The 27,644-nt window shown below is 50.5% G+C and overlaps 1 protein-coding gene across 1 annotated transcript in view; it reads left to right on the forward strand.

The window, feature by feature from the left end:
- The window catches only part of LOC144144629 (basement membrane-specific heparan sulfate proteoglycan core protein-like), a gene marked incomplete in the record, with an annotated part of 339,390 nt that overhangs the window by 150,281 nt on the left and 161,465 nt on the right, over nucleotides 1-27,644 (forward strand). The window contains 1 exon segment of the mRNA XM_077676148.1: nucleotides 3,636-4,065. Coding sequence (XP_077532274.1) covers nucleotides 3,636-4,065 — 430 coding nt within the window.

The raw sequence follows: 27,644 nt of genomic DNA on the forward strand, positions 1-27,644 counted from the left end.
TTCCACTTCACCCACAGACATAACCGCACGTTGACACATCTAAACACCGATTTTTATTTCTGAGCACTATCTGCATGGACCTTTGCGTCAGCGTCCGCTCCGTTTCAGCGCATGAACTACGGCCTGTGCCTCGCCAGCGGGGCTTCACCCTCGGCTTGGTATCGCCTTCTGAGGCGGAAGATGCCGCCAGCGAAACGGGAAAATGACTCCCCGCCGAAATGGGCTTCGCGCCTGTGGCCACGTTCTCCCGTTCGATGGACTCTCACGGCGACTCCCTTCATTCTCTTCCCGGGCGCTGCTTGTTGCCGCGCGTAGATGAACCGTGCACCTATGTTTCGGCGTCCTGTTCTTGGCTTCACTGCAGTTCTCTGCCTGTCTCGTGTCCCTCTTTCCCCTTCCCGTCTCCGAAGCGACTCGTTACCTCCGTGTGCCGTGTTCTGGCTCCAGCCGTGGCCACCGGTCCGGAAACAACAGCCGGTCGTCCTTCACCAACCGCCATCGCCTTCGTGTCCGCACGGCGAAAGTTTTCGCGGTCTTGTGACTCGTCTCGGAAGCAGCCGGAAAAAGAGCCGATCGTTGTTGGCTCGGCATTCGAGATGTCGTGTTCTTCGCGATGTTTGGCTCCTCGATCTTTCGCTTTGTTCTGTCGAAACCAGGTAGTTGTTCGTCCTTGCAGGAAGACGAACGAGCTCGTCCCAAGTGCTACCTGCAGATTAAATGAACAACTTAGCAGCGAGTCATTTCCGGTTAGCACCCCTTCCCTGCTTGAGCTAACGGATTATTTCAATCGCATCTGGCAGACGGGCTTACTCCCAGATGAATGGAAAACGGCGGAAGTCAGGCTCATACCTAAGCCGGCAAACCACCGAGCACTGATAAACTTCGACCTATTTCCCTCGCATCATGTGTAGGCACATTGTTGGGGAACATCGTTTTAAACAGGCTACAAACGTATCTCAAAGATTACGATAAGCTACCTACGACCATGTTTGGCTTTCGCCTCGTCTGTCTACGCAAGACATCTTACTCTAGCTCAAGGAAGAGGTTGTGCTGCCTGCCACCCGCAACTCACACACAGCCATCCTTACGCTGGACCTCAAGGGGGCATTTGACAATGTTAAACACGCCGCCATCCTCTCGCAACTAAATACTCTCGGCTGCGGGCTTAGAATGTATCAGTACATAAGAGATTTCCCCACAGGTCGTAGGGCAATACTTAAAGTAGGAGACCTAGTCACAGATTCCATCCTGCTGGGCAGCCGCGGCATACCACAAGGGGCAGTGCTCTCCCCGTTGTTGTTCAACATTGCTCTCATAGGTCTCCCTCCCTTATTGTATTCTATTCCGGGCATACATCACGGCTTGTATGCAGATGGCATTACCATCTGGTCGAAGACAGGATCCCTAGGCGAGATAGAGGAGCGCCTACAAACTGCAGCCAACACGGTGAATCATTACGCCGAGTCTTGCGGCCTCCAATGTGCTCCACAAGAATTGAAGCTCCTCCTTGTTTGCACAAGAAACTCCTCCAAAGGCCACCCACCGTCACCATCCACATGAAGGGCCACACCGTCGTTCCCTCCTCGCATATCAATATCCTTGGTATGACCTTTCAAGAACAAACTCCATCCTAATAAATAGGCTAAAACCTACCTCGGACCAAGTCGCACATATTATCAGGCGTGTGCAGATGTATTGGCATGTGTATCCTAGGCTCCGGCATATGTATCGTAGTCTTTTGTTCTCTGTAATGTGCAATTTTCGGCGTTAGCTTCTTCGGCTCTACAGTAGCTCATTTGCATGCTGGGTAGTTCGTGGCGGTAATCTCTTGAATCTCTGAAAGACGTCCTGCACTTAAATCACTGTCGACATGCAAGTAGCAGGTACAGTTTGGTTCTGAGATTTTTCTGCGCGCTTGGAAAAACAAGCTTGTCCGGGCGCTTCGTCGCCCCTTTCGGAAGGGCGGGTCACTGCCCTTGCGACCACCGCGGGCGATTAGCTTTGAAAGCTATCTGATCCAAAATGCTTGCGGCAGGGGTGCGCGCGAGCGATCTTTGAAAGCGGCTGAAAGCCTTTCCCAAACAGACAGCTCCTTTTGAGCGCTGCGTTAGGCAACAATGTAAAAGAGCAACACAGACGCGTGTAATCAGTTCCGCGCCTTTTTGTCACACCGGGCGGAAAAACGCGCGCGCGGACGCACGCGCCATTTTTCACGAATCCGATGCCAGCGAGCGCGCGCTTTCCCCCGAGCTCCGCGAGCGCTCCCGTTAAATCGCCGCCTGCCACGACCTTAATGCCCCCAAAGATTAGCATCTATGAAATGTTGTCGATGCGCGGGGGGAGAGTGCGAGACAACGCTGCTGCTTCCGTGCTTCCGACGCTGCGCTGGGGCCGGTTTTGTCGAGCTGTGCGCCCGAAATGGATGGCGACAAAAAAGCGGGTTAATGTCGCACAGCACGTTGGCCGGCATGACTCTCCGGATGTCGCCAGCCGGAACTTCGTCGAGAAAAGCAGTGCGAGTGCGCATGCGCTAGCATCGAGTCTTTCACGCGACCAACCACACCGTTCATTTTCTCCAAGTTCTTACGGCGAAGCTGTCCATGGCTGGGATCGGGGATTTTATGGCATCTACGCGGGAAAATTCCCCTAAAAAGAGAGTGAAATAGCAAACATACGCAAACGCATATCGCGAAAACGAACGCTTATCGCCGCTCTCCTAGGAGCTATGTGTTTGAATGTATGGGTGGCCTCTGCGAGAAAGGCGCGAAATCGGGCTGAGACTAGTTAAGTTTCTATTGGCCATTTGTTGTTTCTATTGGCCATATTGGCTATTAGCAAATCGGTATTTTGAAGTGCAGAAACGAAAAATTGCGAGAAATTGCCGAGCGCGCGCATGTGAGCGCGGGCCTCGCGACGACCGCTAAGCGTCCCCAGCGCATGTTTGTGAAGCCAAGCATACCTGCTTAAGGAAATTGGCCAAGATTGGACAAAAAAAAAAAAAATTCCAGCGTTCGCTGTAATTGTGGCAAGTTTCTCAGAACCATAACACTTCCAGAAATGAAGCAAGCTCACCCGTATAGCAAAAAAAAAAAAAAAAAAGACTAAAGGTCGTTGCGGCAGCGAAGAAGCAAATCGGCGGCAATCGGGGACTTAACCTTCGTGATGGTCGTAAATGTTTCGTACAGCTTCGCTACATTCAAGTCATACGCGGTTGTAATATACCTTGAATGCTCACACTAACGCATAAGCAATGCTTTGCGTGGAATAAATTGTCAAAACATCGCATCGGGACTGCGGGGAGAACCATTTCTGTGGCGTCGATTGCCTTGCTTTAGACTCCTCGCTGTACCTGTATAGTCTCTATCTACTTGTGCTTTACCTCAGCCGTGGTTTTTCTTTTGACCCTTTTTCTCTCACAAGTGTACTTATAATAGCTATCGTATTTTGTCTTAATGAATTTGTTTGCAACCTGTGGAGACATTTCAAAAGTGTCACTGGCTGTAGGAGCTTTTGAAAGTCCGCGCAACGGCCGCCATTTCTTAATGCTGCTGCGGCGTGGCATAGGATGCTCTAGTTGTCCCATGCAATTCCTGATGGCGTAATGAAGGCATTCTACCCCGTTCTCTTTTCCGCAGGCCGACCACGACCTGACTTTTGATGAGGGCGGTGAGGCGTCCCACCAGGACGCCGCCAGGACGTCGCAGAGGAACCCCGCCGCGTCTCCTTTAGACGGCTTCGCAGATTTCACGGGCTCCGTGCTGAAGCGCGCCAGACGCTGGATTTTTGGCGGCTCGACCAAGACCGAAACCAAGGCGGAGACGCTCGAGCCGACGGAGGCCGATGTCACCACGACGACGGCCGCTCCGTACTCGACGCGGCGCTACCACCGGCAGGTGGACGATGACGACTCATTCGAGGCGTCTGGCGACGGTTACGGGGACGACGAGGACTTCACCTCGTCCACGCACAGTGGCCACTCTCCCCCTGTAGACATCCCCGGCCGGCCGCACCATCCTTCGTCGCCGCCTCCACTCTTCGAGACGAAGAAAGGACACGGCGAAGGCGGTGAGTGAATTCTGCTGGCCACTTGTGCCTGCATGCGATTCTTAGCAGTAGCTTCCTGACTTGAGAACGCCTGTGTGTCGAGCACACAGTCGGCCCAAGTGTCCATCTTTCCGCCCGTGGGCCTTCATCGGACGAAGGCAATTGACTATGCAACTATCCGGGGCTGTTACCGCACAATCCTGAAAAGTTTGTAAAACCGCGTAGCTTTTGCGAGTTTGTAGAGCAGTAACCGGGTGTGTTTTGCGGTGTTTCCCTGCGAGTCTGGTATTGCAAAACAGCGCGACATTTAAAACGCTGTACTTTGCGAAAGCGGCCAGGGGAGTTTATTGGAGAGTCCCAGCGGAGTTTAGTGGACAGTATCAAGAAATCCCCGACGTCTGTGTGCGCTAGCAGACCGAATATAGCGCTTGTAAGTACAGATGTCTTGTACGATCTACGAAACGTGGTCGGCAGGCGCGATTCGCTACGTAGAAAGTTGGCTAACAAGAATATGCCGAAGGTCGACCCTGGCGGAAGTGTTTCGTTAAAAAAATGATTCAGCGCGTGGCCTCGATTGCAGGCGCCGACCTGGGTCCAAGGTGGCATGAGGCTACGTGAACGAGCGAGAAGCAAACTCTTCGCAAAAAAAAAAAAAAAGAAAACTATTGTCCGTGTTTATTGACAACAGCCGAGTTGACTAGAGCAGTGCTTTCTCTTTTTTTTTTTACTATTGGCCATTCGTAACTGCTACATTTTGTGCATAGATGCCGCGCACTCTTAAACGCTGTGCGTCGAAAACCTGCGTACAGAACGGAGGAAGTTGGAAGTGGGTAGTTCCCCGCATTTACTTTCGTTATCGGTGAACCCTTCAAGCGCTTGCACTGGTATACGGCAAGCGGTAGGTGCCGACGTGCCTACTTGCACCCGTAGCGTTGAACGCTTGCCCCGAACCTCTGCAATGACAGCAAGATCAAATTAGATACGACACGGTAGATATATGGTCAATTCTAAAGCTAGACCTAAGTAGTCATGCCGACGTATGGCGCTTTCCTCCTCGCTGTATTCTATAGGCCCCGACGGGCATAGCGCTTATTCTTGCTGTTCGCGGCCCGATCGTCGTCGGTGGTTCCTTCCGCTGTGTTCGCGCCCATTGCCGCACACATTTCTTTCAGTAGGCCTCACTGTGCAGCGCACAATGTGGGACAACCAGCTTACAAAGCCGAATCTTCCACCGATCTCCTTAAGACGGCGTCACTTTATAACACTAATACGTTACAAGGAAGGTAGCCGAAAGGAGAGGGCGTGCTGAAGTGAGGAGGAGGAGGAGGGGAGCGGCTTTTCTCGGCCCACGCACTGAAAAAAACAAGGTGGTTAGCCTGTAACAGCTGCTCTGTAAAAAAGTCTTTGCAATTCGAAACAGCTTTAATTTACTTGAAGCCTTTTTGAGCTCAGTGCTTAGGCGCCCGCTCCTGTGGTTTCGCGTCGCCGTCATCCTCGTAACCGAGCGAACGAACGGGACACTGAAGATAGACGACATACAGCCAGCAGGAAAGCGGAGGAGGAAAGTATGGAGAAAGTGTGAGAGGGAGGGCGGTATGCCGAGGCCGCGCGAGACATCCTCGGCAGCGAGGACGCGCTGAGAGATAACGCCGGAGTAGGGCGCGCCGTCGTGAGGTCGTGACGCGATCACTTCTCGGTGACATCGCATAGCTGCTGCGTTTCGCTCTCAAATTTTTCATTAGAGAGTATCGTAATCTTCAGCCAATCTTTTTTAACGTGTCCCTTTAAGCTTTCGATATCTCTTTTACCACCGCCTACTTATAATAACGGCAGCTGTGGTCAAATCACTACGACGTTTTCGGGGCTAGTCACCGGTGAGTGAGGCTAGACACCGGTGAGTGGCGAGTGTAACAATCCCGCCGATATTCTCAATTGCCTGAACAGGCATAAATGCTTTCATCCTCCTGCGCACATGGCCGACTCGGCTGCGAGCTCATCCACTCGTGTGTGCCACCCACGTTAGTTTCGATTGATTGATTGTAGGGTTTAACGCGCCGACGCAACGCAGGCGATGAGGCGCGCCGTAGTGGAGGGCTCCGGATTAATTTTGACCACCTGGGGATCTTTAACGTGCGCCGAAATCTCGTACACACGGGCGTTTTTGCTTTTCGCCTCCATCAGAAAAGCGGCCGCCGCGGCCGGGAATCGAACCCGCGACTTCGTGCTCAGCAGCGCAACGCCTTAGCCACTGAGCCACCGCGGCGGGTGTTAGTTTCGATTAGATTCTTCTTCGTTTCGATTAGATTCTTCTTCGTTTCGATTACTTTATCACAATACGCCTCGAGCTTCGCAATCGCTGCGCCTCCTGCCGCCGCTTCTCCGCAGCGCTTACGGGATGACCGCTGCGCAGCCGATAGCGGCTCATGCATTGCTTCTTATTATGGTGATGCCTGCAAGTAAGGAGTACCTTTAGGGCACTTCAAAAAAAAAAACAAACAAAAAAAAAACAGCTGCGTCCTCGTCGAGTGCTCGAACGCCTACAAGATCTATCCGGGGACGCGGTACTGCGCGCTTCGCCGCTCTTACGTGACATTTTTGCCACATTGACTTGTTCAGGGTAATGATCAATATCTAAGATATGAAGCGTAACTGGCGTGCTGTCAGGCATGAGTGCTCCGCGAGATTTTGTAAGCACATGAAACTGATTTCTATCGTATTGTATAGTCGTAGCATGAGCATCTAAACGAACGCTGCTTACGGAGGTACTGTTTGTAATTCCACTGCCCTGAAATTTACTATCAGCTCCATGCATATGCCGGTTTCGCGACGCCGATCTGTTACAGACCTGGTGCTTATGCGGACCGAATGCGCCACACTAAGATCGCGTCAGAAGGATTTACTCTCGTAAATACGCCACATTTGCGAACAGAGTGACTGCTCCACATACAAACGTAAAATATCAGCCGCGAAGTGCCGCAAAAGCAACGGCAGCAGTGGTGAGCGGGCCAGAGACTCCCGCGACTGCTTTCGAAACGGGCCGCTAGGGGTGATTTCAGTGGCACCCCTACAAGCAGCTCTCGAGGCGTATAGTAAGGCTCCGTATTAAATCGTGAACACTGCAAATACAAATCGGGTGAAAATTTCACGAAAACCCCCCAAGCGTGCTTTGCGCTTCGCATAGCTGCAGTAGGAGAAGCCTAACTTTTGTTACGCCGCGGTGTAAAAAAGCTTTGTTCAGAGAAGAGTAGGGTCTGAATAAACCCACCATAATTGCAAATCTGTTACCTAAGGAGCTTCATAGACTTCTTTTAATGCGACAGTGCGTGTTCTGCGGGAAATGCTAAATACGTATATTAAAAAAAAAAAAACTATCGAATTAGACGCTGGACTGTTGCAGTAAGAGCGGTGTTTGATTTCGTCCTCGTAAACATAGCCGCTCAGATCACATCGAATGTTTTATTCTGTGTTCGTATATTATTACTTTACTTTTTTTCCTCATCCCGGCTTGTTTTTCCCGAGAATGTGGTCGCCGCATGTGAAACATGTGGGCCAGGAAAAAAAAAAAAAAAAAAACTCGCTGCCTGAGGTCTACGACCTCGGCTCGAGGCAAACAAACGAACCTGCTAGGAAAGCGCTAAGAATGGCTCGGAGCCTGCGATGAAAAGAACCCCTGTGTTTGGACGTTTCCGTCTTGTCCCGCCCCGACCACGTGTCGCCATTGTTTAGAGCAGTTGAACTATATTTAATTCGCAACAATAGTGCACAAGGGAGTGTTCATCGTTTTAAGCCCACGTTTAATTGTTCTGAATGACTTATTACCGTTAAGGCCCAACCACATGCACGCGTAAAACCGACGTACTCGCGCAACAACGTACGCCTGCGGCGGCATACGCCGCTGCCTTTACGCCGGCCGACGACGTCGGAGAGGGCGAGTAACCACATATCGCCGCAACGCGCGCGTAAACCAATGCGCCGCGCAGTGTGGCTCGACTACTTCGGACTCAGCTTTGTGGCGACCAGTTCAACTACATTTTATCTCAAATAAAGCAAATAATTCCTATTCTCACAAAAACACTTGTATTTAAAGCAGAAACAACAAAACAGTTCTTGGGACATTAAAAAACGTTATGGGTTAGTATGCATTCTTGGCAGGCACAAAACCCTTCCGCTACATTTGGCGTAAAACTGCCTTGCTCTCATAGTTGCTCGTTGCTTCGCGTGTTTTGTCCGGTTGTTTGGTTACCGTATTTTACAAATTACTTCGTTTTATCGCATAATGAATAGTGAAGTTAGCTTATTTATCAATTCACTGTCTTGTTATGCGACCTGTGCGCCGATAACATCACCGCCAGAGGTGTACGTCAACACCGTACGTCCGAAAGTTTGCGTCGATGTCTGGCGCGCTCTGAGTTGGGCGTAACAAGCGCGTACCAATGCATTCCGCGTTCCTTACGCGCTTACGCCGGTTTACGTCGTTGCGCGAGTACGTCGGTTTTACGCGTGCGTGTGGTTGGGCCTTTATTCGCAGAGCATGCAGCTCCAGCCGGGAATACACCACACGAGAAGCCCGTGTGTACGAGATTAATGATAGCGATTCCCTAATGGCGGAAATTTCTGTACGACGCGCATAGTATGTTCGGTGTTACCTTTCGCGCGTGAAGTTCTGACTTGTTACTTTATTACGGGTACTACAACCACCCATAAACTCTGGTTCACTTCTTTTTGGCGCTTTCGTTGACCGCAGCTTCGTACTGCAGACGGATATCGTGTTGGCGTAATGATGTTGCGGCATGGCCGTTGATATCGGAAACATTTCTGGCTGATCCTTGAAGACAAGATAGGACTCTGCGCTGGCACCTTCCACTTCTTTGTGATTTAAGGAAGGTCCGAAAGAGTGCGCAAATATCTGATTCGGTCATAAAAAGTCAAGCACGTGCGCTGGGCAGGTGAACCATCCATGAAAAAGGCGGAATTAACGCCGTTAGAAAGGAACCTTTCTCTTTCCTGTCACTTGATTGGTACGCATAACAGTAGTATTTTGTTATTAGGTGTTGTCTGATTACAAAAAGGTGGCTGTACGAAGGCGCACGCTCACTAAAATTCATCTTTGCCGATGAATATTACCTACTTCTGCTGTTAACGATGGCTGGAGGGTTGCTTTTTTAAAACTCTATACAATAGTAGCCGTAGTTAGGTGGTTAAGCCGGTGGCTGTAGTTATGTGCTGCGGGGAATAAGACCTCCGATTTCGCGAACAGCATGCTTTCTCCGAGGTGTCACGAGTATGTGGCGTGATAAAAACAATGGCATTTGAGCGTTTGGACATAAAGCCAATTTTATGAAATTCATGGCGTTTTAATTTGCAATAAACAATCAGTTCAGGCAGTAATGATAACTATTTCGCTTACTATATACACCGACTGCTTTTCTGACCCATTTTTTCTTGTTTTTTTTTTTTTTTTGCTACGAAGCGCGTTCTTAACTGTCGTACCAGCGTAAACGTCCACGGCCGTCGACACTTGTACCGACAGCTGCCAGGCTACGGATAGGCCACACTTACGTAACACATTTCTTGCTCACTGGGTCTTCGAGACACCTGTGCGGCAGGCGTGGAGAGGGCCTATCCGTAGTTCCCATACTAACCACACGCAAGGCACTCCACACCACACGACGCGAACACTTTCCAGACATCTACAGAGGACAAATCCCACTCCACACATCGCACTTCTTAAGTGATGAACCAATATTTTCTGTCAAACGTGTTTTTAAGTATTTATCAGAAGTTAAATTTCTGAATCTGATATCGTATCATGCATAACCAGAACCTGACCCTCTACACCAGCCATCTCCATTGTCTTTGTTTTTACCTCTGTTGCTATTCAATTTTAGTATTCACTTTTAATCTATGCTAGCTAACCATCTGTTTTTTTTTTTTTTTTTTTTTTTGGCGCTCTTTGCCCTAGTTGGCCTTGCGCCAATAAAATGCAGCTATCATTGTACCGACAGTCGAACCCAAAACTCCGGCTGAATACGATACATGCAAGCTCTAGAAGACCCCGCGACCCGGAGCAACTTCCTTTTGTGTGAACTGTGCAACAGCAGCTCGAACGCCTGTCGCGGAGGAACTGCCCGCGGCGCTTCCGATAACAGCCGGAAACTTCCGCATTCCCCCGGTATACACACCGAGCGGGCTGTCCGGGCGGGGGCCCGCTGTGGCGCATTCGGGAATGCCAATGACTTCGGCCCGCGGCTTCGTCCCGCGTGTTATATGTCTGTATACCGTCACGTCCGGGCATTGCATTCGTTCGCGAACCCCGCACTGGAGTCTCGACTGCGGACAGCTGCTCCCCCTTTTCATTTGTTTTCCTGGGTTTGAGGCAGCGCAGATGGCAGTCTCTGGGTGTGCGCGCACGCGTGAACTTTATCCCGAAAATTTCGTGCAGTATTGCATGGAAAACCAGCGTGTGCTCAGTCGTAATAGCCCCTGCTTATGAAAGGGGGGTCTCGTAACTAAAGCTGATTCGTTCATGGGTGTCTCACTGTCTGTCTCGCTCAAGTTTATTGGTCCCTTTCTGTATTTCGTTTCTCTTTTTCATGTACGTGGGAGAGAGGGTGTTAAAGGAGGTTGCATAAAATGGTGATTTCAACACAATCGTAATACGAATAATGCATGAAAATGCACAGCATTTAACAGTCGGCAAACAGTTGGAAGCCCGAATCGCAGAAACGCGATGTCTTCACTTTTCTGAACCGAGGGCTAGACAATGTGTACGCATGTGTTTCTCTATGAAACTGAAATCGCTCTTATATAGGTCGTATACGTTACGTTTGAGAAAGACTGTTGTGCTTCAGGTTACCGTGTTTGCCTTACGTCAGCTTCTTTCTTACGCTGTTCCAGATTTTCATCACTGCTTTTTTATTCTCCCTTCGATTCACATCCTACGTGTAAACAAGAGCGTATCTATGGTATTATCGTAATGGTAGGGTTTTATGCTCGGCTGCTTTACAAACTGCTCGCCTCCCGATCTAAAGGAACTAGAAATATTTGTGCAGTATGCTGCAGGCGGCACCCAATCGGTTGGTTTACAGTAAAAGTAAAGATAATAATATAGATAAAAGTAGCTGGGTGAAGTTTACCCGGAATTCTGAACCCCTCCCCCACTCGAGTGTCCAGTCGGCGATCCTTGAAAGCTACTTTCGCGTGCAAATGCACTGCGGTATCCTCCACTCATCCGAGTCGAGGAAACACCTGGAGGGGAGGACAGACTCGAATACTGCCCTAAGTTTCGAAGACCTCGGTTCCGTGTCATGGCGCGCGCACGTGGGTTTCAGGGGTCGCCTGAAGATAGGGTAGGGGCGATGCGACTGTGTACGGCGGTCACGTCTAACTGGCCGAACGGTTGGGTTATCCGCCGCCATAGGCTGCCAAACAGCGCTGTAGTACACCCCTGAGGAAATCGAACTCGCCGCTGATACAACTTGTGCCCGAAATACAACGCAGCTTCGATGCGAGCCGCGGCTGCTGCACCTTCTGCCCCGAACGCGCTGGACTGAACTTCCCCGGCTGCTGCTGCTCCTACTGCGCATAACCACTCGTACAGGGCGTAACGCAGCCGCCGGGTATTACACACCTCGCCGTCTTCGCCGGGCGTCTGGATTTGTTTTCGCTCCGCGCGCTAGACAGGGCGAGCCGCTCGCCAGTCTGGTTCCGAGAACCAGTTAATAGGCGCCTCGTCTGACGAAGTCGAGCGCTATGCTGCCACCCCGTCGGCGAGGAATTGTTGAGCGCCCGTGCGTCTGTGCGGCGCGTGAGCGAATGAAAGTTGTTTTTACCGCGATGGAGTAAAATGGGGCAATGCGGCTGCGCAACTCTTGTCCGCGGTTGTTTTCGTTGTAGAAGAGTACGGTATCTTGTGCCGGCGTCCACGTGCATGCGGCGTACGGATGAACACCATAAGGACCAGAGCGGTAGTATTAAGTGCAGGCGTCGTGGGATGCACGCCCCTTTTTGTGTGTGCGTCTAAGTATTACGCCCGCTGGGGATAGTTTGCGGTTTGCAGTTAATCCGGAGCCCTCCACTTCGGCGCGCCTCATCGCCTGCGTTGCGTCGACACGTTAAACCCAACAATCAATTACTTTTACACACGGCCAGGGCTCCTGCGTATTTTAATGCGTTCGCTGTCGGAATGACCGCGGTAACGCCAAAGTATACAGATTCTGCAACAAAAATCGGCCTCCACAGTGTAACAAAGAAGCACGCTTCTTTCATTTTTTTTTTCAGCATATCCAGCTCCAAAACGGCGATCTGTCACTAAACGATAGCCTAGAAGGCTATTGTCAATAGGCGGACAATATATACATGTAAAGATTCAGTTTGCGTGTTCTCTCAATGACGAAATTTTCAGTTTTTCGCTCTGTTTTTTTTTTTTTTTTTGCATGCGAGTTTACTTTAGAATTCAACAAAGCGTGCGAGATAGCAGTTATCCAACCAGCCACTTCCGTCGCATACGGATGGTCTTAACCCGGCCGGAATCGGCGGACGAAAAGGCTGCCGGTCGTCTGCAACTGGCGTGGAGTTCCCCCACTTCACGCGCTGACAGCCGCACGGTCCCGAGAACCATTCTCTGCGCAGAGGACTACCAGAGAATTCCTTTAGTAAATCTGAAACTCCTCCCGAGAGGAAGAGGAGGAGGAGGTGTGAGCGTCCGGTGACGTCTCACTTTGTCACTCGCCTCCACGCGGTGGTGCCCGTCTGCAAATCCGCGGGCGCGCCTCCCGAACTCACCTGTTTTTTGTTTTTTTTTTTCCACTCCCTATTCCATCCCACCTTATTCTTTCCTCCCTTCCAGCTTCCACTGGACGCGGATTACGTTCCTTGCGAAGTGTCGAGCGGAAAATGTTTCCGCGGGCTTTCGTTGCCGCCCTAAACTCGTCCATCTTTCCTCCCTATTGTCCCTTCGCCGCCCTATTTTTCTCCCGGAAAGGAAAAAAAGGGGTTTTCCTCACCCTCAAGCTCCCTTCTGTCCTCCCTTCTTCCTCTAACCTCTGCTTCGACATTATTCTTCGCGCGCGCTTGTTTCCTCCCAAAACAAGCCGTTCCTGTGTGCGATGAAGAGGAACTTGTTTGTTCTCCGTCTTCGACGAAAAGAGGATTGAAAGTTTCCCGAGCGCGCGCGCGCGAGCCTGTCTTCTCTCATTTCTCCCGCCCTTTCGTCTCCCCGGCGAATCGGTTTTTGATATTGCGCCGCTGTCCTTGTTTTTCTTTCGGCATTAAATTCCCACCGCGCGCGCCGTCTTTTCGCCGCATCGGCTTTTTTTTTTTTTTCTCCAGTTTCCTCTAGGCGGCTTATATACTTCTCGTGTGGGGGGGCAGTCCGGTTTCGGTCCATCCAACCGTCTATTCACTTCTTGGTGTTCCTGTTATTGACTGCGCACCGTGTGCGTTTTATCGGTGGCTCAATAATTTGAATCGCAAAGTGATCGCGTCGTTTTCGATGATACAGTGAGTTTTTTTTCCCCGGTGGTATGTGGTACGAACAAGTGGTACGAAGAAAACGCGTGTAGCGGAAAATAACGCACGCAGTGTCTAAGGGAAAGCACACTTCCCGGTGTGCTTGCCGATTAGAGCACGGCCTGAAAGCTGGACTGTCTCCGTTCTTTGAGCTGCAGTGGCCACTCCGATGGAAGCAGAACACGTGGTTTCGGCTATTAGTGCTCGTTCAGTTTAGGCGTTTCTTGAAGCGAACTTCCCGCACAAACGGGCATTTATTGCAGATATACTATTAATTGCTGAAACACAACTGCTAATACTAAGTTATGGCAACGCCGTTGATTTTAAACCTAAATGAATAGCTCCCAATTTGAGAGAGAGATATAGGGGGTGTTACAGGGAAGACTAAGTAATTTTTAAGAATAGGCTTTCGGAGGCAAAATTGTTTGTCTTGCGCGAAGTGGTCATCAGCAGTGGCGGACGCAATAAAACGGGTTCCGAGTGCTATTTACGGGAATACTATAATTACCTTTTAATTATTCTAGTTGCGTGTTTGAATGTTCATGAGGAAATTGTTGAGGATCAAGCAAACCGATAACCACCATTATATTTGCGAAATTGTAATCGCGTGCATAGCTACAGCGCTCAAAACCTCAGCTCTCCATGTGAGCGCAACGGGCTCCGTGCGGCAGCCGAGCGCCGCAAAGGTGTACACGTACGTCACACGCCCACCGCGCTTTATCTTCGGCCATAGATGTCTATCGACATAGATTCGACAGATTATAGGCAATCGCCCGTGTAGAAGGCAGAGTACCTTACTTCTCACATTGATCGAGGGACGTCTTTGTCGCTGATGAGAGACAACTCTTATTAACGTGCCTGCACGCATCATGTCTGCCAAACCGTCGTTTGTTGTTGCTTGAAGAGCAACGATTCCGCTGCGCAAACAACTGCGGCGGAAACAACCGGCGGAAACAACTGCGTTCCGCTGGTGAAAGTCCGACAAAATCCGGCCACCCGTTAACCTGGAAAGAAAGCGCGGCTAGGGTGATTCAGCTATGACCCTGCACTAAGCGACTATTGCCCAGTAGCTTCGGCCCCAATTTTTTATTTTTTATTTTGAACAGAAATGAAAACGCTGTTGCATCCTGTATAACGTGCTTAAACTGTTCCTTATGGCTCTCTCTCTCTCTCTCTCTCTCTCTCTATATATATATATATATATATATATATATATATATATATATATATATATGTGTGTGTATGTATGTATGTATGTATGTGTATGTATGTATGTATGTATGTATGTATATAAACCACTACACCGGTAGCGTAGTGGTTATCGCACCAGACCGGTATTCTGGAGGTCGTGGGTTCGGATCCCACCCGGCGGGCATTTTTTTCACCACTTTCTTTTCTACTCAAAAAATTCATCTTTCTATGACCCACCACAACCTCCCCTTCGCTTTCCGAGGTTTTCTTGACTGCCAACCCTTATCTTCTGTCTTATTTTCACGGAGCGCCTCGTTTCCGATTTTCTGATTCGCTACATGCATAGCGAAGGCCTCTGTTCTGGCAGTCTTGGTACCAAATGTAGCTTAATAGGGTTCAACGCTGGTAGACCACTCTCGACATGTCGTAGACACTCGAGTCACGGCCCGGGGTTAAAAAGGTCTCCGAGTAGTCCGACTGGCGCTAGCTACCACCCCGAAGTGCAGGAAACAAAAATACCTTAACATAAATACCCGAGAAAGTGGTGGGGAAACAGCCCCGCCGGTAGCGTAGTGGTTATCGCACCAGACCGGTATTCTGGAGGTCGTGGGTTCGGATCGCACCTGGCGGGCATTTTTTCACCACTTTCTTTCCGACTCAAAAAATTCATCTGTTTGTATGACCTACCACATTCTCCCCTTTGCTTTCCGAGGTTTTCTTGACTGCCAACCCTTACTCTGTCTTAATTCACCGAGCCCCTCATTTGCCATTTCTGATTCGCTATATATACATGTGTGTATGTATGTATGTATATGTATATATATATGTTGTGTGTATGTATATATATGTATGTGTGTATGTGTGTGTGTATAAAATCTCCCGCCTCGAACATTATTTTAGTTTGCAGTAAAAATCGCGTTAAGCAGGAGGATGGTGAGCAGAAGGCATGCATAGCGTTCTGCGTCCGTCTGTGTTGAAATGCTAACAACGACGGCGTTCCTGGCGATGTGGCCAGTGTATAGAGATGGTACTCGCAATTTTAAACAGTATATCCAGGGGAATGAAATAGGAAGCGCCTGTATAGGATAGGCGCAGTCCTCGGCGAGTTTTGTGAGCGCCTATGTCCCCCCTCCCTTCCCCGCCTGTGCCGCTCCACAACCCTTCACCTCTCCAGCAGCAGCGGCAGCCGCCCCACCACTTACGGTGCTTCCTACAAGGGGCATCAGCCCAATTGAGTCTCGAATTCCTCGGCGCGGGTAGAGGACGGAAGCGAGATCGAGCTCGGGTCGCCACCGTTTCGCGCAGCGTCTCTGGCCCCGCGGTCCTTCACGCCGGCGCCTCTCGCCTCCGTGACTGTCAATGAATCCCAGCGGAGGGACCGCTCTCTCCCAGCCTCTTCTCGCTTCCCCGTTCTCCGTGGCCCTTCCGTTGTCGCTTGCCGTTTACGAGCTATGAATTTGTCATTCGCGCTGCCTCTCCGTTCCCTTCCCGCCGTTATTTCATTCTCTCTCTGTAGTATTCCGTTCTCGCGGAACGGCGACGTCTGGCTGCTCTGTACACAGAGGGCTCGTCGTCCGCCCTGTCCCCTTCCCGGCGCTCGCTCAATCCTTTTCGAGCGTCTCGTGTCATTCACTGTTTGCTTTTGTGCGGCCTGGCTGCCTGTCCTTCGGTCCATTGCCAAGTTCAGTGACCCCTGCCCACTCGCGAGTGCGAGGCTGCAGCGGGCGGACCCATCCGAGTCTTATTTTCTTTTCCTTCTTGCGCGTGTGTGCGCCGCTGTGATTGTGCAGTGCGACCGTATACGCCGTGGCATGTTGCGGATTCTGCTGGTAGATGTAACCTGGTTGATGTACACGTCTAGCGAACGCGCAATGTGCAAGACACTGCTTAAGAGTCGCTGGTTGTAAACTGGGGTCGGCGGGGACGGTCGCCTTTACCACTTCACTTTTGAAAGCGGAGTATGCGGTGATTGAGCATTCAAATCTGTCACTAATCACTAGCATGTGCAGGTCTAAACTAAATTTTATGAATTTGGCGTTACAGGGCCAGCCGCAGTTAGTTATTACCGCGCTCCTGATGTAAGCCGTACGTATGCATCAAATTTGAATTTTTAAACTTCGGGGAGTTTTACGTACAGAAGCTACCCCTGGGCTGTGAGGCGCGCCGTAGTCGACGGCCAGGGATTAATTTCGAGCACGTGGTAATCGTTAAGGTGCTCCGAAATCTCGACACGCGGGCGGTTTCGTTTTTCGCGCACATGCATCAAGTTGGTGCAAGGTGCATTTCGGTACGCCCTGATGTATTAAGTATTTACATTGCATAACACGATGCCCGGTCGTGGCCTTGGTCCAGGCTCAAAAATTCGGGTAGGCAATTAATGCGTAGCATTCTTTGATGAGTACCCCCACAGCCAGGAGCGTGTAACGTCCTGCATTTCCACAAAAATGCAGATTTCGCGAAAGTTCCAAATGTAATCGTTAGAACATATGTAAATGGAGATAATGGGTCGAACGAAATTAAAAAAACTAATAACAAAAATATAAAAATTGCGGAAAATGTCAACGTCTAACGCATGGCATTTCCACAAAAGCAGATTTCGCGAAATTTCTACCTGTAATCGTTGTAATAGCGTAAATGGACAACGGTCAAAAGAAACTTTGAAAAACTAAAAAAATAATAAAAATATAAAATTACGAAAAATGGCGAACCGTGTAACACCCTGCATTTCTACAATAATGAAGATTTCGCAAAAGTTTCACCTGTATTCGTTATAATAGCGTAACTGGTCGGACAGGATGTAGAAAAAGCAAAAAATTTGGCTGGAAAAAACTCACCCTCAAAACAGGCGGCATAAGAATGCTACGCTTAGTAGATAACCCTCTGAATTTCTGCCGAATTTTACAATCTCAATCAAGTCACTGGTTTGTACGACCGATAGCAATTTGCGCTGACAATGAAATCCACAACAGCCATGTGTGATCGGGAGAGAAATTTTATGCTTGTATTTGGGGCTGAATGATTGCTAAATAAAGTCCTAAAAGGAAACGTGCGATGTTGGAACAGGCTGCTACGATAATATTGTAATATTAAATCGGGCCATCCTCCGGCAAAGATCCGTCTTTTGATTTCCAAATACTAACTGCTTCACTGTCTATACCTCCCATTTCAGACCACTGCCGACTCTCCAAGTTGGGAGGGAAACGAACGTTTCAAAAGAAGCCAATTTTTACTGCAGCGCCTTTAAAAAAATGTTGATATTCCTCTTGCCGGTTCTCTGAAAAGTGGGCTGTGCGCAGTGAAACTCTGCCCCTCGCGTACCACGCCCCCAGGTGCACCAAACGCAGACATACTGCCGTTGCCACAGCCTAGACATGTCCGTAAGCCACAATTTTTTTCCCGACAAACATTCTGCAGTTTATCCTCCATGCACATTACCCAAGCACTGCAAGACTTCTATCGGCTCTGCTTCAAGCGCAGGTTTTCCATTATGTGTCGCAACGAATGGGAACGCAGGAAAATGCTTCTCGACCACAACCGAGCCTCGGCTCTTGGTTGTGGACGTGGCCTGTTTCGTTGGCTGGAGAGCGTTTTCGTAACCGGCTTTTTTTCTCTCCTTCCTCGAAAGGGGTTAACCCGAGTCGGGTATCGTTTTGAAACGCTCCGCTGTGTGGGAAGTCGGCTCTGTCAGATTTATGACCGGTGGCTGTAACGTTCCAGTGCAAATATTTATTAACGCAAGCCTCTGACCTCGCACTCGGACACTACAAGGAACGTTTGCCAAGGATACGTTTATTTCTCCCGGATTGTGGCTGATTTAGTTCTTTTTGAAAATTACTGAGGTGTTCGGTACACTGTGTAGGCGTTCCGATGTGCGGTGCAACTTTGTCCTCGCGTTTCGTTTCCGTTCAACGCCCAAGCGCCCTGGCCCCGATGCTCTGTCGCGCACCCCTCCCGCAGGAGCGCTTCTCCTTCGTTCGCGGTATGTGCGCCGCGGGGAAGCGACCCTGTCCGCGAGTTTACCGTCGCGGCAACCCGATCCGGCCGGCGTGACCTCGTCGCAAACGTCGCCGCGCCCCCTCGCGTTGTCAGCTGCGGCGTCGTCGAGCCCCAGGGCTTCAGGACTGCGCCCACGCCGCGGAGTTCCGTGGGATGTCTCCGGGGCCAAGGATAGCCCGACGACCACACCGCTATGTGCGCAAGGGGTGGTCGGTTAACGCCCCCCCTCCCCCTTGCCACGTTCCTCTCCTTGAGGAATGTGCGTCTATATGCGCGTGACTCTCCTTGCGCGAGGCTGATATAAGCCGTTGTTTTCGCCTTAGCTTTCTTCTCAGGAGCGGAAGTTTGTATTCCCAGCAGGAACCGGAGCGCGTTGGCAGAGCTGCTTCTGCGTTCAAAACTGAGCACGATAGCTTCGTCCCAAGCTTCTACGAATTAGCTTGACTGTGGGGCTGACTGTCCCTGTTAAATTAATGGTAGAAGCCCAGGAGGCTCAAAAACGTAAGGACGCCTTGAGTTTTTCACGTACGTCAGTACTACTCTTTTAAAAAAAAAGGTTGTGACATTCACTAACAGTACACTAACAAGTTACTAGTCCCAGTACGCACTCCGTACTTAGAAAATGGAGGTAGTAAACGCAGCACTAGTCAGGGTTACTGACTGAAGCAGGCACTAAGCACCACTACCTTCACTAGTGAAGTCCTAGCGTCAACACCCTTCTGAGCTGCATGCGTTTACTAACTGGTCATGCAATAACCTAGTCATAAGCATACTAATTCCTACACCCAGTTATTTCCTAACCATGCAGTTGCTAGCGGCAGAGCCTACGTACCGTACAGCGGGGCAGTAAGGTTCGTAAGGATTCAGTAAGTACGGCCGTTGCTACCCTTTCACGACCTTTTTGTATTAAAATGATAGTTGTTTTTGAGCTCAAATGCAGGAAAGAATTTCTCTGGCTCGGGATTATGGACCAACACCGTAACGTGATACAGCTGAAATTAAATAACCGAGTGCAGTAGTTCTAACTTGTCGCGTCACATTCATTTTTACAGCACCCGGCTCGTAGCCGTGTAGCAAGAGCGGAGTTGCTTTATCGGTATCCCTAGCCGTCACACCGACGCGCGGAAACACAAATAGCGGCCGCTCACTACGCTATTACGGCGTCCATCTCGCGCGCGATGCACCCAAATCAGAACCCTTGCGCCATCTCTAAACGACCAGTGTTTTCTAAAGATTTGCTCTAGCAGGCAAGTCGTTGACAGGCCACGTTGCGAGTTAAAAGGCGCCTGAAAAACAGAACAAAGTGTCTAGGCCCGCCCTCGAGACGGGCATTCGCCGCGGCCGGCGGCCACTTTACGATGCGGCCGCTTGCTTAACCTGATTGAAGAGCCGTCCGTCGCGGCTATATTGAGACTTAAGAGAGACGGGGAGGCTGGCGCCACCGGCTTTGTTTTTGCTTTCCACTCCGGCGGGGTCCACTTTGTGTGTACGCACGTGGCGGCCTGACAGGGCCTTCTAGTGGGAGAGGCCCGTGTTTTAAGACCTCTTTAGGTGCCCCAAACGGCCGGCCTTGACGCGATGATGCCAGATCATCTCGTCTGCTGTTGTGCGCGTACGCATCTCATTCAGAGTTCGCGTCCGTCATGAGTGTCGGTTTATGCGGGCGTGGAACGCTCCGAGGGCTGTCGCAATCCTTTGTCTCCTATGGCATCTGGCATGGCCGCTTCTCCAGTTTCGCGTGCACCACTCGGACGCTACGCATATGGCCCATTCATTCGAGGGTCGTCACTTTCCGCCAAGAATGTGTTTGTGTATCAGGCGCAGGGCCCATTTTTCAAGTCGCGGAATGTGTGCGCTTGTCTGGACCCTATTTGTACAAATAAGACTGCCTGCTGTTTAATGTAATCCAGTCGCCGCTAGGATCACTAGTTGACAGTGTAGATGTAATGTCACCCAGAGTGGATTAACCTTTACCAGTCCAGTGACGGTTCTAGTTGACCGGGACATCAGCGCTGAACTGTCGCAGAGGTTTACTGCGCCAAACGTTTACAAACTAGCGTGACGGACGACAGAAAGCACTCTTGCACCCAGCTTGTCGCGAACACGTTAACAGACCAACCAATACTTGCTCTTCGAATTAAGCGTATTTGGCTCATATTAACGTATAATCCGTTTCACGAACATCGGTTTGCATTAGAATGTAAACAGCGCGAAACCGGCCAATGGGGAGATCGGGCGAGGGGACACCTGCCAACGAATGCCGTAGATGCACCGACAACTGCCCCTCCACAAAAAATCACGCCCTCGGCTCCCTTCAGAAGGTATCCGGAGGACGTGCCTTCGGGATATTTTCCTCGGCGCGTTGCTGCCTGCAGTTCGTCACGTCTCGCACCAAATACAGCGTTGCACAAAGTTATTGAGGCAGAGTACACCGTGATATACGGCTTCGGAAGGGTCGACAGCCCCGACACTGGTGTGCGTCCTCTCAGAACTGAGAGCAACGCAACGCTAGATTCTTGCGCAAACGCTGGAATGGGGCCAATTTTTGCCTGCCACCTAAGAAAAGGTGGTACGCATCGTTGCGCTGTCTACGATCAAGCTCTGACGAGAGCGATTATTTATACTTTTCGCGATTCCAAGCGATCGGGAGAGCGTCGGACGACCGCCGTGGTTCTTTGCTGACCAGTGTTTGTTCGACTCGGCCACTGCGCTCTAACAACAAAAGGAAACACCGCTCCTGCCAACCGGAGAAGCCCAGCGCGCGCGATTATTTTTGACACCTCGAGTCAGACCCGTCGGCCTCTTCTTTCGAACTTCTTCGTTTTCCGAACTGCACCGCGCTAGGCTTTGTGTCCAGTACGGAGCAGTCGTAGGCGTCAAAGACGGAAAGGACTTGCAGAATGTAGTGTGCGCTGCGCTGGCTATCCGAACGGAGGAGGGAGACTTGCGCGTCGCTGCGGAGGGAAAGCGCGCGAGGCAGCGGGGAGGCTGTGTCGGAAGGGCGGGAGGGGCGAGAGGAGGGTATGGCGGAGCCCTTACGGGGCCGCCGTTGCATTCCGACCGATGCTCGCCTAGCAGCCGGCGCCTTTTCCTGACGCTCGGATCGGTACCGAGGGGGGGACATTCGTCGGTTACCGCCTACACAGCGACGCTTCTCAACCGGACCTTGGTGTAGCCCTTGACTGTCATCTCGGCTGCACCTCCTCCCCCCGGTGCCTCGGATTTAACTACGACGGCTCGATCGCGTCAGGCTGCAATCTGAGCTGGGCACGTTTGGTTGGCCGGTGCTGCTATGACTACTGTCTGTTCGACGGCCACGGCGTCATAGTATACCAAGGTTCGGACAAGCTGCGTCGCGATGCTTACTTCGTGCAGAACGTTGTCGGCCGATTCCAAGCCTGGTTGGATTCTGCTTTGCCTTGTGTTTTGCCTGGCCCTCATCGGTGAGTTTTTCGGGCGTATTGTGCACCTCCCGGATCTTAGTGTAAAATGTGGCGATCTTTAGGAGGCTGTAGAGAGAAGGCCTTAAAATCTGTCTATGCCACTACAAATTAATCCTTAATCCTCGCCCCGCACCTTGGCTACCATTGCATTTCCTCCATACACTGCCTACAACCTGGAATACTCATCTTTAATTGTATCTACCTGCTTGAGATCTGTTTTGCTCTCGTACTCCGCACCATTTTCATTTGACACTGCCAATCCGGCAGCCCTACTGAGAAAATATTTCACTCCTAAAAAAAACCTGTAATGCATGAAAACACTGTTAACTGCGTGCCGGCAGTTAAGGGCGTGCGACAATTTAGAACCCCTGACCCCTGCCCTTAACTCTGCGCTCCTTCGCCCCACTCCATGTGTTTTGTTATCCTCATGTCGCAAGTTCAGCCCGAGCAATAGCTACTGGGCACTTTGCGTGCCAAATCCTTGTGGATATCCCAGGGCGTTAAATTCATTTAAATTTTGGTCGCTTGGTACTCCACGCACTAGGCGTCAAGCGCTCTGCAGAAACCCATAATCGCCGTTTCGGGAATCAAACTTCAGGGCGCGGTCGGGGTGTGAGAAACGAACGCTCCTCGGAGTACATTACCCCGCCAAGTGCGAGGCGTATAAAACAAACTTTACCTCTAAAAAAAAAAAAAAAAACACTGACAGATGTGCGACCGAGGAGGCAATGTGTGCATGCAAAGCAGGGGAACGAAATTTTTTTTTGTTCCGGTTTTTACACCACTCCGATTAATGTAAACGAGTCGGTTCCGGTTCAACTCCGGAACAAAACTGTTCATAACGGCTTTAAATGGTGAACAAAAGACGATAACACCGAGTAGAGTCCGAATTACGAAGTATCATCTACGAATGTCTACTGCACATATTACAGATATAAATTGTAATCGGAACGAAAACGTCGGCCCGTTTGGCTTACTAAGATTTAAAAGTGCACGCATAAAATATGCGCATCATGCCTAAACGGCGCCTTCGAACCGCCGCGGTTGTTCAGTGGCTAAAGTGTTGTGCTGCTGAGCCCGAGGACGCGGGTTCGATTACCGGCCGCGGCGAGAGGCGAACAGTAAAAACTCCCATGTGTCGAGATTTTGGCGCACGTTAAAGATACCTGGGTGGTGATTGCGGCGCGCCTCATTGCCCAGGTGTGGGTTCGATGCGTTAAGCCTCATAATCCATCTAAATGGCGCCTGGGTGTGAGATTTCTGAAGTAACGCGTAATCAAGTGTGCTTGGCGATATAGACACGTTTGTTGTGATCAAATTTTCGGGCTGAGATTGCTCGTTCTCTGAGATTGCTCGAAAGTGCAGCAGGTGCTGGAAGACGCCATCCCATTGTCGAGTTGCCCCTGGGTGTCTTCCCCCGTCGTTTTGGTAAAAAAGAAAGATGGAACATTGCGGTTTTGTGTGGATTGCCGCAAGATCAACCAGGCGACCAGAAATGAAGTTCACCCATTGCCTCGTATTGATAACTCCCTCGATAGACTACGACACGACCGCTATTTTTCATCTATGGGCCCTAAAAGCGGGTGTTGGCAGATAGGGGTTGGCGAAAGGAACCGCGACGAAACCGCTCTTGTGACTTGACTATACTTGCGGATTCAAGGTTTCGCCCTTCGGGTTATGCCCTGCCCCGGACACTTTTCAAGTGCTCGGACACCTCAGGCCTGAAGTGGCAAACGTGCTTTATGTACTTCGACGACGTGATCGTATTTACAACCACGTTTGAAGCGCACTTCAAACGACTCTCGTCAATCCGCAAGGCAATACGATCTACCCGACTTAAGCTAGAAGTTTAACTCAGAAATGCCATTTTGTATTCGAGGAATTCCTGTTCCTTGGCCGTGTGGTCACCGGTGCAGGAGTTGTAATTCGGATCCTGGCAAGATCGGAGCGGTCGCCGAGTTACCCGTCCCCACCAACAATCGGATGATTTTTGGATATTAATATTTTCACAGAAAAGTGTTTTATTCCTGGATACACGAAGATTTCGCTGGCGTCATATCAGTCACGAAAGTGACGGCAATACAACGAAGCAAGCGGCCTGTAAAGGGTGCACCCCTGCACACAGGGTCTTCTTGCGGGGAAGCAACCTTTAGTACTAAAGAGTCCGTTATACTTAGGGTTCTTCGTGTTCGGGTTTTATATTTTACCACGAAAGTGTGTTATGCCGTGATACCCCAAGATTTTATTGACGTCATATCCGCCACGGAAATGACGCCAGTACACCTTTGCCGAAACGACCCGCCAGCAGGACGTCGCTCGCCAAGCACACCCACAAGACTGCCGCCGACCCGCAAATTATGCTCAGCTGCAGATTTCGCTGCACATTTCACTTTCGTGTTTTACTGATTCCTATGACAGGAATCAACCACATTTTTTGGAGCTATGCTCATATTACCGGATATTTATTCAGAATCATCGCAAACACTGCAGCGCTGCTGGCTTCCCTTGCGCGGGTTTGTGTCGCATTTCTCTGGACTGACGAACAACAAAGCGCTCGCCAAGCTGCAGCCACGGCCGCAAACACCCCCAACGGCGCCCTTTTAGAACTATGCTCGGTACGTCGTCAAATGTCACTAAAGTTCGTGTGTTGAAAAACTAGGAATCTGAGCGTTCTTTTTTCGAAGTCCCTTTCGGATAGGACGTATTCAAAGTTGCGGTATTTCTTGGCGCAGAAAGCTTTGTCATAATGCGCCTAGGACGGATTTGGAAGGGCACTGCATGCTTCGGCAGCTACCCCGCCGCAGAAGCATGCTGGGTCATTCGCAGCCCACCAGAGCTCCCGCTCCACATCCGGTCAATGCAGAAGGACCAGGACCAAATGTTGGGCGTCACCAACTGCACGATTAGGGACACAGTGGGGAAGAACAAGATTAAGCCACGCCGAATTTCGAGCTAAGTTCATCATCGGAAGTCGCGGGACAGCAAGGAGTCTCACCTTTTAAGCCTTGTCTTCGCACGCTGGGGGCCCAGTGACCGAAAACTGTACGTCCCCAAAAGCAGTCTGTGCCAAAATTTTGTAGACCACGCAAAAGGTTTTGTGCCAAAACCACTTCAAAGCAAAAACTTGACGTTCCAAGTGGGATCGAAATATTTTACCACGATAAGAATGGTGCGCTATTCGCCAGCTTTCTGGCATAAAGCGTTTTTGACTCCATTGGTAAGCTTGTATTTTGAATTTTTGTAAGTATATGTACTTCACCTTTTGGTGTGGTCTGGAAAACTTTGACGAAGACTATCCGCTTTTATCCTGAATCGTCTATTCTTTAAGTGACAATTTTGAAACGCTTATTGAGCGCTGCAACAGACCCTCAGTACACGCATGCATGTGGCTGTTGACCAAGAATGCTCGCTCGAAGGGGGTCGAGCAGGGCACACGCCGCGTGAATTCTTGAGTGGGTCGGTCAGCAAGCAGCTCGGGTGAGGCCGGCGTCGCATTGGCAGCGGCGAATGGCGCAGCGAGCGTTATTATTGAGCAACGTTCGCTTGGGTCGCGAGAGCTTCGTACGGACTGCCGTATGCAAATGTAGCGCCGACCGGCCGGACTGCTGGCCGGCCCGTACCAGCTGCTGTGGAATGCCACCTGGGATACCCTGCGAAGAACGTTTTTTCTTCTTTCGTCGGCCTTAGCCCTTTCGACATGTAGGAGTAATGTACAGGGGTAAACGGCATTAATTTGTCCTGGCCCTTGGACAGGTATTGGCAACAAGCTAACGACTCTACGAAGAGGTATGCTGCCTAATTTGCACCCGTGTTGGCGAGCTGCATGGAGCGTAGTTCCGCCTTATGGCTCGTAGCTATTGGTACGTTTGCAATCTGTAGACCTTGTGGTAGCGACGTGTGTGGTACTGCCTCCCTTTTTAAACACGCGCACGCGCACGTCAGTGCACGGGGAGTCTGCGGACTTCATTATCGGCGCGCCTCATCGCCTGCGTTGCGTCGGCGCGTTAAACCCTACAATGAATGAATGACTTCATTATCGTGATCAAACTTCGTGGGCATAATAGCCAACTCCAGTTGGCGATAATGCGGAAAACGCAAGCAGTTGAGGCAGCTTATTTGCCAGACGGGCGACTCATATCGCGGTAAGACGCTCACTGTTCGGTATGGTACTCTTGGAACGTTTGTTTCGAACAGCTCCTGATTGACAATCAGCGCGGAAAAAACAAAGCACAAAAAAAAAGGAACGAGAAGTAGCAAGGACAGCGCTGTTCTTTTTTCAATCATGAACGTTCACCAACTCGCCCAAATCAGTCCTCTCGAACAGCTCCATTCAATCTATCAGCCTAGTTGAGGGCCGCTTCCTTACAGTGCATGCGAGTATTGCGTAAGCACTGCGCTGCGTTCAAGTCCGTTTTATTTATTTATTTATTTATTTGACATACTGCCAATCCCATTAGGGATTCTAGCAGGAAGGACGTGAACATAAAAATTCAAATAAGTACACAATAGAGGTCTAAAGGTCTGACGGGGCAAATTCCGGCAGATAGAAATTCCGTGCCCCCCCCCCCCCCCCACCCCCCCCCCCCTCCTCCGAACCGTGTTTTTTTTTTTTTTTTCCTCTCAGCACGTATATCCAAAATAGCACGCTAGCTCTCATGTAAATTGCCTCTCCGAATTGTAACGTCGGTAGAGGGTGATCGCGCAAACTAAAGCTTATTCAATCGTGTCTTTTCTCTGATCGGCATTCGAATGCTCGCCACCCGCCGCGGTAGCTCAGTGGCTAAGGCGTTGCGCTGCTGAGCAGGAGGTCGCGGGTTCGATTCCCGCCCGCGGCTGCCGCTTTTCTGATGAAGGCGAAGAGCAAAAACGCCAGTTTGTGCGATATTTCGGCGCACGTGAAAGATCCCCAGGTGGTCAAAATTAATCCGGAGCCCTCCACTACGGCGCGCCTCATCGCCTGCGTTACGTCGGCGCGTTAAACTCTACTATGAATCAATCGAATGCTCGCCGCCACACACGAGCCAAGAGAATTTACGGCTCCCCGCATCTCGTCCATCATTTAATTGTAGCGATCTCGTTTTCCCGAAAGGGTATCCCGACGAGCGACCTTTTGAGAACGGGCGCCCGCCTTGGCAAAACGGCATTTACACCCCCTCTAATTCGACCGAAACCCGGGGCGAGCGTATGTGCCTTGCTATGTCGATGAATAACCGAGCGAGGGAGAGGCTGGCGTTCTATAGTCGTCTTCGTCTGCAGCGCGGCTCTTTCACTTGAACGAAAGATCGCGTGGCGTGCGTCCTTTTACGCACAGCGTCGACGCCTTTCTTCTCTTTTCCAAGGCGGCAACGTTTGTCTTCCCGCAGAAGAGAACAAAATACGCGCGTCCTTAACGATGCGAGGCCCATTTGGTGGCACCTATAAATAAACTAAAAAGGCCACGGGGTAAGCGATCGATGTGTG

Source organism: Haemaphysalis longicornis, unplaced genomic scaffold (assembly GCF_048455015.1).
Source record: "Haemaphysalis longicornis isolate Haplotype H1 unplaced genomic scaffold, Haemaphysalis longicornis Haplotype H1 scaffold_7, whole genome shotgun sequence".
Taxonomy (NCBI): Eukaryota; Metazoa; Arthropoda; class Arachnida; order Ixodida; family Ixodidae; genus Haemaphysalis; species Haemaphysalis longicornis.